The following is a 12,278-nucleotide window of genomic DNA, read 5'->3' on the forward strand; positions in this document are numbered from 1 at the left end:
CTTACCAATGTTTATTCTTATAGAAAATGTAAATAAATGATTCATTATAAATTTTATTTTTGATTTTTAAGCATCGATATCATGTAATAACGTTTGAGTATTCATTAATAGAAACAACTGTATCTAAAGACATGAAAACTGTTTTCCACTAATAACAACTTTGTAGCTCCCACTCGACTAGCTACAACCAGTACCAACAGTTTCCCCCACTCTCTATCTAAACGCAGATTCCTTGAACACAGCTTCTTTCCTAGAACTGCCCACCTGTGGAACTCTGTTCCATTGGCCTGCTTCCTGGCCGACTACAATATGGTAGCCTTCAAGTCTAATGTAAACAAGTTCTTGTTGAACCGTCCCCTTAAATAATCAAATTGTACCCAACTTACACCACTGACAATTACTACACTACCGCCTTACATTCATTAACCCTTATCCTCGAGTGGCCTTCGGGCCTTGATAAGTGGTGAATCTTGTGTAAAAAAACAACTTATAACTTACTCTCAGCACATTAGTAATCATCATGTGCCGTAGTATGGTGGGAATTGAACAGTGAGATGTTTGTTCACATTACATTTAAATTTTTGCAGGTTAATGCAGTCAAGGTAGCAGGAAACAGAGAAGGAAAGCCCAAGGGAAGAAACTATTAGAGTAGAAGGCTTTCTGGCATTTAGGGATCTCAACAGTGAAGGGGCAGGATTTTGCTGCTTGTTGGGTTAAATGGGAGTATGTACATCGAGGGGGAAAATGTGCTATAAGTTTATCAGAGCACATTCCATTAGAGTACTTGTAAAATAGACACAATGTACCATGAACAGATATCTCGGTGCTTAACTCCCCACAGTTCAGTTAGATATAATCCCAAATAGTAGCCCCTCACGTTCAAGTGGCAATATGCCTTGTTTGGGTTGAAAAAGTGCAAATAAATAAAATTGAAAAAGTAAACAGATACAAACATTGTTGTACAACAGCTTCCATATGCACATTTAATTTAAAGTTGAACATATATTTGAGGAAGGAAAATGTTCCCGAAATATCGTATCATATATATACTTTAATCTAACAATTATATCCCAAATTCTTAAAGAGAAGTCTTCCAGTGGTCAATCAGTGCACTTTCACCAAAAAAATATTTATAGAAATGTAAAAAAATAAGTTGTTTTTTTTTATTTCATGATAAAACAAGAAGTGGTTCCATATGTTTTTTTTTTTACATAGATGGCACCACTTATCAAGGCCCGGAGGCCACTCGAGGATAAGGGCTAATGAGTGTACAGTAGTCAATGGGGCAATATCATAGTAATCGTTAGTAATGGAAATTTCGTAAATTGGATTACTTAAGGGGAACGGATCCTCAAGAACTTATTTACGTTAGACTTGAAGACAACCAAACTTGTACAGGCTATCAATAAATTCCTCATCAATATAAGACGGAAGGTATATATATATATATATATTTTTTTTTTTACACAGGCATCACCACATTATCAAGACCAAGAGGCCACTCAAGGATAAGGGTTAAAGAGTGTGCAGTAGAAATTGGACAATATAGTAATCATTAGTAATGAAAATTCGGTAAATTTGTTAACTTATATGGAACGGCTCATCAAGAACTTATTTACGTTAGACTTGAAGACAACCATATTGTAGTCAGCCAGAAAGCAGGAAAACGGAAGACAATTCCACAGGCGTACAGTTCTAAGAAAGAAGCTTTGTTCATGGAATCTACGTTTAGGTTTAGGCACAGATAAAGAGTGGGGGAAATTATTGATCGTGTTTTCAGCTAGACAAGTGTTACTTGTGAAAGTTTGGCGAGGGGGGACCATAGATTGGAGCACTTGCCATGAAAATAACGATAAAGCAGAGACAAACTCGCAACGTCTCTTCTGTGAGAAAGAGGTTGCAGGGGAGAGAAAAGCGCACCCCCCACTAGGCTACAAAGTCTATTCTGAACACTGTCAAGGCAGGATAATGTCTTCCTAGCAGCTCCTGCCCAGATGTGACAGCAATACTCCATCCTTGGACGTACCTGGCTCTTATATAGGTAGAGAATTGCATCAGCAGATCGATATCTACTGGATTGATAGAAGGATCACACTATTTTTCCACCGACCTTGGCAACGGATTTGATGTAAATGTTCCATTTTAGATCAGGAGTAAAAGTCAAGCCCCAAGACGAGAGCCATCTAAAATGCCAGATGGGACCAGAGCGTTGATGATGTAAAGATAATGTTAGCTGCATTAAACGTAACCAGCCACTTCTTTCCCCATTGTACCATGTGCTCAAAATCAGAGGAGAGAGAATCAGAGAGAACTTGATCATTTATGGCCTTTGATGTGCTGCCACAGATTGTAGTGTCGTCAGCATAAAATGTCCACGAATGATCTGAGGATGTGATTTGAATGATCATTGATGTAAATCAGGAAGATATTTGGACCCCTGAGGGACTCCAGCATTAATACTATGAGCTTCTGATTTCTGCCCATCAACCATCTATGAACCTATCAGAGAGAAATGAAGACATTTCCAGTTATACCATAGCTGGAGATCTTGTGAAGTAAACCTTTATGCCATACTCAATCAAAGGCCTTTGATATGTCAAGAGCAATTACCCTAGAAAGGAAGTCTCCATTGAGATTCGCTAGTCCTATGAGATATAACCGTAAGCACATCTGCTGTAGATCTAGCAGAATGGAAACCATATTGCATGTCACTAAGAAAGTTATTTTTGTTGAGGTGGTTGACTACTTCTCCATTTAACACAGATTCTAGTAACTTACTCATGACGCACAGGAGACTTATTGGCCTGTATTGAGAGAGAAATGACCAATCACCTGAATTCTTAAATACGGGGCATACTGATGAGATTTTCCAGGGTGTTGGGAAGCACTTCTCCTTAAGACAACGTTTAAACAGCATTGTAAGTATGGGAGCTAATTCTGGTTAAAGCTTTTTCAGCACTATAATTGGAATGTTGTCACGGCCAGTTGCTTTACTGGAATCAAGGTTTTTGATTAGCTTGGCAACATCATGCAGATATTTGTATGTCGCATAGTGTGTGTTTTTTATGTTTATGGGAAGAAATATGGGAGGTTGGTGGCATTGGTCGCATAGGGTAGAATTAGCTGCAAAGTTATTGGCAATAAGTTTGGCTTTGATGCTGAAAAGATTACCTCAGGTCCATTAATGATGGTTAGGATAGAGAACACACTTCTGTTCAGGATCCTGTTTGCTATTTATCAAAACTGGTGGGAACCAAGCTGCTGCTCAGCCACTTTTGACCTGACGAACTGAGCATACAACTCTCTCGCATTCTTCATTACTCTTTTACAGTGGTTGTTGGCAGTCTTGAAAGCGGCTTTAGTCTCAGTACATCTGTTACATTGAAAGCAATGGAAAAAGTGATTTCTGTGCGCAATGGCAGCAGTATATTCCGGAGAGAATCATGGCTGGCTGTTAGGGTTTTGCTGGAATTTTTTCGAGGGTATGAAATGATCTATACCTACAATTAACCATTCTGTCAGTACTATGGAGAACACATCCTGTTTAAACATGGAATGCAGAGGTAGATCTGATAGAAATGTGCGGAAGCTATCCCAGTCAGCCATAGAGTATCGATATACTGTACAATGGAGAGGTACATCTGAGGACTTGTTACAATTCATTTTTATCTTAACTGATAAATCCGAGTGGTCAGAACATTACAATTGGGACAGAACAGAAGATGAACAATCTGAGTGAGGTCATAAGCAATGGAGAAATTGTAACAGAATCTCCCCTCATCATCTGTCTTGTTTGAGTGGGTTAATCATTCCACATTGTGAACACTGAACTCTCCACAGACATGAATGTTAGCCAAAGGATGAGCAGACAGAATGTGGTCAATTTTCTCAGATATGCTCTTAAAGTTATTAACTCCGCTGTTGTGGGGGCGATAGAGGGCAAATATAAACACAGTAGTGTGAGCAAGTGCAACTTGGAAGCACGTATAGGATAATTTAGGGTCTTCTCTGGAGATGTCTCTACCGTATGGAAAACCATCTTTAATGTCAGCACATATTCCATGCTAATCTTGGGGGTCAGATTTGGATGTTAAGTTAGAGTATCCTTTAATTTCAAATTCTTCTAGGGAAATAGTCTGTCCAATGCCAGTTTTGCTTAGGTATAATAGGTCTGGTTTAGTCTCCTGTAATTGGGTTTCAACCTCTGGAAGGTTGGAACGTAGACCCCTGATGTTTGAGAAAGAGACATGGTAGTGGGGATCTACATTGGAAGTTGGAGATCTGGGTTTAATCGTGTATTTTTTTTGGAAACGTTTCATGATAGAGTTTTGAGATTTGTGGAATAGGTCGAGAGACTTGCTTAGAGCAGGGCAGAAAGAGAAAGTAAGAGAGAAAAAGAAACAAAGAAATATATATTTTTTTTAACACATGATAAGGTAAAGCCGTAACAATTACCCACTAATATGGCAAGGTCCCACCAGAAACTACTGTATGGTCCAGAATCCATTCACCAAATAGCAATGGTACTTTGCACCTGCTGATAGGACAGCCTCCTTAGTGGTTAATCCAAGATTCGGGTCCCTGACTATCAGGCAGATAACATCAGCCCAGATAAAACGTTTACCTCCAGCATCTTTATTCGTCACATTGCTACAAGGATAGACAAAGAAACAGAATATTTCCGACATCTTTGACAACTGTTCACGTAAAATACTGCCAACCGCTGGTTTCATTTCATTTAATACTTACTGACTTTCATTCCATATTTAGGCAACCAAGTCCACTTACGGTGTCTTAACTTTGCGTGCTGAATTTTTGGACATAACCAAATACTGGAAGAACATTACATTTTCGTATGATTGGTAACATTCATTGGGTGTTTCTGTACTTATCCAGCTTAGTTAGATTAATTGTCGTGTGCTGCTCCCTAATTTAAAATTCATAACTAAAAAACACCCTCCCCTTTTTTTTTCAATTTATCAAAAGTTGTCTGCTAATTATGTGGCTTTTCATTGGCTAATCATGTTTGTTGTGTATTTTTGATTGGTTAATCAAATTGACCAGCGTTCAGCATATTCCAGCAGTTTGAGGAAGTTTTCGGTCCAGCCTTACTAAACTTTTACAAGAATTTGCTTTGCAAAATTTACTAGTAGTAAAATGCTCATTTGGTACCGTTGGATTGGACACATGTTTTAGTACAGGTCAAACGAAGGTTGCTTAGTTAAACGTGAAAAATACAGACTAGTACAAGATTATAATAATCTTGACGGTTTTTTAATTATGACAGTTGTAAAGAAAATGTGTTCTCGATTAACACTGTTCTTATTTACTTGCATCCCCACGAGGGTAAAGTTAGACACAAGGTCAGTTTCAGTGTAAAGAAAATCCTGTTCCTTAAAAAAGGGTACTCTGAATTGGAAAAAAAAATAAAAATGGTTAAACTTGCAGAGAACGCTCTGTTTTACGGTTGTTATAAAAATGGAACGGAATTTTAAATTTTGTTTCGTTTTTAAAACAACCGTAAAACAGTGTTTTCCGCAAGTTTTACCTACTTTTTATAAAAAAAAAATTTTTAGTAATAAAAAACGAAATATTTTAATTTTTAAACAAAAAAAGTCAATTTGGTATACCTTTTTGATATTTTTATTACATAAGTCCAGCTCACCGTTCACAGTGGAAATGTTGACTTGTATAGGTTTTCGGGTATGCTTACAATGAACAGACACCCCCAACCATCCCATGTCAATGGCTTTCGGAATACTCATCCCCAACCTCCACATGTTAAGAATGGCTTTCAGAATTTGGCACTTTGGACATATGATCATTTTGGGCAATACTCCATGTTCAATGAGGAACCTCCGGGTTTGTATTACTGTACACATAGATTCGAAAAAGTTGTCAAAAAACAAATATATAACAAATAAATGTTACCAAAGGCAAGATAAGTTACTTTTTTAACAGTATTTTATCTGGGTTTTTATTTATAACACCTTTTCCCAAACTTACCGTGTTAAAGAGAGAATCAGACGCCATCTTGAATTTTCCAATACATCGGTAAACATTGTATGTTTTTCGAGCTGAATAAACATGTTACATTGAATAAAAACACGAAAAATATATCCAGTTTGGTAGAAAAGTAACTTATCTTGCTTTTGATAACATTTATTTGTTATATATTTGTTTTTTGACAACTTTTTCGAATCTATGTGTACAGTAATACAAACCCGAACCTCCTACTTAAATCTTCTTGTTCCCAAAATTTTTCTTTGCATAAAAATTCTTATATTTGCAACTTGTGCACATATCGATGGTTATGCCATCCATTTTTTTTAACTTAATTTTTATTATTTTATCAATTACTTTCGATTTTTTTGGGGGGGTGGGGGCTATGCGGAATTTAAAAAAAAAAATTAAACCAGAACAAAATTTAAATTTCCGTTCTATTTTTAAAGCAACCTCAAAACAAGCGTTCTCCGCAAGTTTTACCTTTCATTCCTTTTTAATCTTTTTTTTTTTAAATTGGCTTTCAGACAACCTCCCCATGTTAAGAACGGCTTTTAGAATAGTGTGAGATATTTTATCTCACTTGTTTTTGCTGCAAGACAATAGGAAAAAATTAACAAAACAATTACAACAAAGCATACCTCTAAAATTCGACACAAATTTTATTCGTTTTTCGTTGCAAAAAAAGAAATGTCTGATTTGCCTCTGAATCGAGCTGGTAACAACCTCGAAAAGTAAAAGTTCTTTTATCTTCATCAGGAAATGGTATTCGGGTACAGCACTGTTCGAAGATCGGATTAATTACAGTCGTTGACAGGGTTGATATAATGCCTTCTGATGAAAAGATTCAAGTCTCGATTTGAGTCGACATTACAAAAGTTCATAATTAGCATTCATTTGAAGAAAAAGTCAATAATGATAGATTGATAATTCTGACCTTAAAAATGTCTCTGGGAGACATATTTAATAATAACTTAACCTAATCATTTAGGCTTTAAAATAAAGTCTCAAGGAGACAAAAAATTAGAGCCATCTAAATGCTTCATATCCAGAGAGTTGAGTTCCATCCATTTGGTTTGGCTGTTTTACTGAAATTGCCTGTAAAGAAAAAAGGCATTCAAAATCCCACCAAGCTCATCGCTGGCAGTTAAAACTGAAACAATTTGATTGGTCTAAACACAGACAGTGAGTGGGCAAATTAGCCAATGAGGGGCTTGCTTATAATTGTAGAATTTCTCACACAAGATACACCCAACCTCTCCATGTTAAGAATAGCTTTCGGAATAGACACCCCCCAACCTTGTCATCATACACAAAAATCTATAGAAGTTTACATGTCCATTGTGAACAGCGAGTTGGACGTTGAGCACATGTGCAATTAAAAAAAAAAAAAAATTAAAATGGAACAAAATTTATATTTCCGTTCCACTTTTAAAACAACCATAGAACAAAGCGTTCTCCGCGAGTTTTACCATAAAATTTGCTCAATCTAGAAGGATTTCTCCTTCACAGATCGGCTAGTATTGAGCACTTAAGTTAAAACGAAAACAAAGATGGCGACATGAAGCTGAAATCCACCTGTAGCGACACGCAAGAAACATGTAACGTCTGTACAAGGAACATTTCTGTTGCTCATACATTAGTTGTCTACACCCATGCAATTTCTGTGCGCAAAACTAAAAACTTGTCTTGTTTTGCCGATGTAGCTGAAAGCACCTCAAATGACAAAGATGTTTCTTTTTATCCAATCGGATTACGAAGAAAGTGTATTTAAAAAATATTTACCGAACAGCCTCTGCTGGGAGCCGGTTTGAAACCTATAAAAAGGGCATTTCGCGCCAAAACCAATCAGTCGCAGTCAAAGTCAGCATGCTGTAAAACAACTCCAGTGGCTCCGTCGTGGTCCGACGTTAAACAACCAACATAGTTTCGCACGCACGTCATGCATCTAAATTCTCCACATGGAAGTACCAGATCAGCGAGAATTAATATTTTCCCTTCCTGCTTTATTTTGCCTGGGTTTGTATTACTATACACATAGATTCAAAAAAGTTGTCAAAAAAAAAATATATAACAAATAAATGTTATCAAAGGCAAGATAAGTTACTTTTCTACCTAACTGGATAATTTTCTAGTGTTTTTATTTAATGTAACACGTTTATTAAGCTCGAAAAACATACAGTGTTTACCGATGTATTGGAAAATTTAAAATGGTTTCCGACTCCCTCTTGAACATGGTAAGTTTAGGAAAATGAGTTAAAAATAAGAAACTATACAACATACTATTAGAAACCCACCGAATATATGTCAACCCATGTCACGGTAATATATTGAGCGAGTTTCTAACAGTATTTTGTATAGTTTTTTATTTTTAACTCAGTTTCCCAAAGTTACCGTATTTGAGAGAGAGTCAGGCGCCATTTTAAATTTTCACTACATCGGTAAACACTCTGTTTTTCGAGCTGAATAAACATGTTACATTAGATAAAAACACTAAAAAAAGTATCCAGTTAGGTAGAAAAGCAGCTTATCTTGCCTTTGATAACATTTATTTGTTATATATTTGTTTTTTGACAAATTTTTCGAATCTATGTGTACAGTAATACAACCCCCCCCCAAAAAAAAAACGCATCATTAACAACATAACACCGGCACCGGCGATAACTGCCGACTAAAATGCATATTGTACTAACAGTTATGACACTCTCCGTTGACCTGGTCCTGACGCGCAACAATAATACAACACACACAATAAATGTCACGGTGGTATTTATATTGCAGAATACTACCAGTGTTTTTTTTTGTTTTTTTCGAGTTTTGAGCGATTCTCGAGACTCATGTCCGCCATTTTGGTTGTTTTAGCTTAAACACCTGACATTACTCGCGTTTCAAACTTAATAAACGCTTTAAAATAAGTTAAAATACCAAAAACTTATCCAGTTAGGTAGAAGAATAACTGGGTTTGTATTACTGTACACATAGATTCGAAAATGTTGTCAAAAAACAAATATATAACAAATAAATGTTATCAAAAGCAAGATAAGTTACTTTTCTGCCAAACTGGATATATTTTTCGTGTTTTTATTCAATGTAACATGTTTATTCAGCTCGAAAAACATACAGTGTTTACCGATGTATTGGAAAATTCAAGATGGCGTCTGATTCTCTCTTTAACACGGTAAGTTTGGGAAAAGGTGTTATAAATAAAAACCCAGATAAAATACTGTTAAAAACTCGCTCAATATATGTTACCGTGACATAGGTTGACATATATTCGGCGGGTTTTTAATAGTATTTTGTATAGTTTTTTATTTATAACACCTTTTCCCAAACTTACCGTGTTAAAGAGAGAATCAGACGCCATCTTGAATTTTCCAATACATCGGTAAACACTGTATGTTTTTCGAGCTGAATAAACATGTTACATTGAATAAAAACACGAAAAATATATCCAGTTTGGTAGAAAAGTAACTTATCTTGCTTTTGATAACATTTATTTGTTATATATTTGTTTTTTGACAATTTTTTCGAATCTATGTGTACAGTAATACAAACCCGAATAACTTATCTTGCCTTTGGTAACATTTATTTGTTATTTAAGTTTTTCAAATATTTTTTTACCAATTTTTCGTACTGTTGTATAAACACGCAATAACATAAATCCTGTTAAGTTTTGTTGTTATTTTGTTAACTAATCCATTTTTCTCTCAAAACATGTCGTTATGCAACTCAGCTTCAGACATCTCTTACTTTCATAATTTAGACATTGAAAAATAAAAGGTACGGATTCACATTTTACATTTGAAAACATAACGATGCCTCCATGTGGTATTTACAAAACTAACATTCAACCACATTCCAATGTTTACGTAACAAACAAGGGTGTTTAATAATTTAGCTTAAGGATTGTACACTTACATGATGGAGATACAAATCCGCGTCTTAAGGGTAGGATAGGAGATACAGGAGCTCTGATTTCTGGCAAAGAGAAACATCTAGTTAAACAAATATATCGAAAGGCATCTTTAATTAAGTTTCTCCGGTGAAATAGTCCCCGAGAAAGGATGGCCTGCGCCATTTTCGGCAATCCACGGGCAATAACTTTCCTGTAGGATTACTTCCCTTTGTCTTTGCTTCGTTTGCCTCTCTTTTTAAAATGAACACATCAAAGTTCAATTTTAGAAGAATAAAAATATATCTAACATTAAGAATAACACCCCCACCCAATTCAAAAACAGAAAATTCAGTAAAATTTAATCCTAACGCACTTTTTAAAGAACAAATTACTTCCCTAGAAATATATATATATATATATATATATATATATATATATATATATATATATATATATATATGTATATATATATATATATATAATTATTACTGTAATAAATTTTAAATACCTACAGACACTAGTGTTTCATCCTTTCAGGAATCATCAGTGCAGGGTGTCACAATGATTGGAAGATTCAAACCCGGCTACAAAGCCATCTCTGACTGCATAAGCAAGGAACAAACGACATGGCCAACGTTAACCGCGAGAAATATAGTTGAAATTTAAACATTTATTATTTAATATCGAGACGTTGGTCCAGAGTGATCTAATGATTATAAAATCATGATCTGCGCATGTGAGCTTAAGTACCCAACTTCTGTTTCAACTTTAAAGTGCTCAACAAATCTAAAGTTTTAAAGTTTTACTACTTTACAAATAATATCAATTTCTTTTCAAAATGAAAAATAAATAAATGAATACCAACTGCAAAGATTCAAGTGTTGTTTTGAATAAGCACCTTTTTTTACCATTAATTTGTAAGAATTCTCTTTTGGTGGGGGGGGGGGTCAAAGTTGGAGTTAAGTTTGAAGTTAGAGTTAAAGATTTTGGCAATTCGCAATCTTAACTCATTGTTCTCTGTTTTACTAAGAATTTGTAAAAAAAAACATGATTTTTTTAAACTGCTTTATTCAATGGAACAAACTTATAACATTAGTAATAAAAAAAAAATGTGACAATATTCTAATTTTTCTTAAATTTGAGTAATTGTAAGAAGTTTTTTCAACCACTTTAGTAAAATAAGAATTACCTGCCTTAGAACAATGAGTTAAAATCACGAATTGTCAAGACTTTGTTAAATACTAATGAGTCATTACTTAGCAATGCTTTGTGATAAGAGTGAAGGATATGGATGAATTGTCAGTTGAATGATGAAGAATATTATGAAAGGATTGAAAATGATAGATAGAATGAACAAAATTTGATTACTTGTGAGGATGGTTTATGACAAGTATTTGAAGAATGTTGTAGCTTGCAGGGAAGCAGTTCCATGGTAGCATATTTCACAGCTGGAAAGATGTTTGAAAGTTATTTGTTATACAAAAAAAAAATAAAATAAAGTGGTCAGTATTCCGGCAAGCTTAACTGATTGTTCTAAGGGAGGTAACTCTATTTTACTAAAGTAGTTGGAAAAAATTGCTCATATATTTTGTTTAAGAAAACGTACAATCTCGTACATTTTACATTTTTGTTTTGTTATTAATGCTGTAAAACTCTGCTTAGAATAAAGTCATTGAAAAAAATCCCTTTTTCTTACAATTCTTAGTAAAATAGAGTTACCTTTCTTAGAACAATGAGTTAAGCTTCTGAATTGTGAGAACTCCTTATTACCAATGGCACAACTCTGTACCAGCTCCTCTGAACTCAATTCACAACATCAACTCTCAACATTTATGCCCTCTCTCAGGTGTCAATTTGTTCTTCTTATAGCCACTATTCTCCTCATAAACAAATTAACGTCACAAATTTATTAGGTTGGAAACTAAGTTCTTGCCGTTTTTTAAATCTGCATTTTTTTTTAAAGTAAAATAAAAACTAACAACTATTTAATCAATGATGTATTCTCCATTCGTGTTCACAACTTTTTCCCAACGTTCAACAAGATTATCAATAACTTTTTTGGTAGAAATCATTTGATTTTGACTCGAAAAATTCATCCAATCAAATTGAAATAACTTGAACCAAAACAAAAATAAACAGCAAGAACACTAGTCGCCAACCCAACATATAAAGAATCCCTCTACAAACTCAAGTCTTCTTTTTTCTTTTTCCTTCCCCAATCTTGTTACCTGATGGTCGAAACAGACACAATGCCATTACAGCATTTTTATTTGCCTTTATATTTTAGATCACAGAAACTCTATTCATAGAAATTCCATTTGATGTTAGGTACATGAAGGAAGTGTTGTGTGGTCTCTGGCTTTAGCACGGCCATTTTGAA

At 34.8% G+C, this 12,278-nt stretch overlaps 1 protein-coding gene across 2 annotated transcripts in view; it reads right to left on the reverse strand.

Moving 5' to 3' along the window:
- Positions 1-10,153, reverse strand: part of LOC145280219 (adrenodoxin-like protein 1, mitochondrial) — a 45,616-nt gene extending 35,463 nt beyond the window's left edge. The window contains exon 1 of one of the 2 annotated variants that reach the window (XM_080132004.1): positions 9,922-10,153. In XM_080132004.1, the coding sequence (XP_079988130.1) occupies positions 9,922-10,081 (160 nt within the window). In that variant the 5' untranslated portion in view covers positions 10,082-10,153. The remainder of the gene's footprint in view (positions 1-9,921) is intronic. The other variant, XM_080132003.1, reaches the window with a different exon arrangement.
- Between the last annotated feature and the right edge of the window lie 2,125 nt (positions 10,154-12,278).

Source organism: Euprymna scolopes, chromosome 7 (assembly GCF_053919585.1).
Source record: "Euprymna scolopes isolate OS-2025 chromosome 7, ASM5391958v1, whole genome shotgun sequence".
NCBI classification, from domain to species: Eukaryota; Metazoa; Mollusca; class Cephalopoda; order Sepiida; family Sepiolidae; genus Euprymna; species Euprymna scolopes.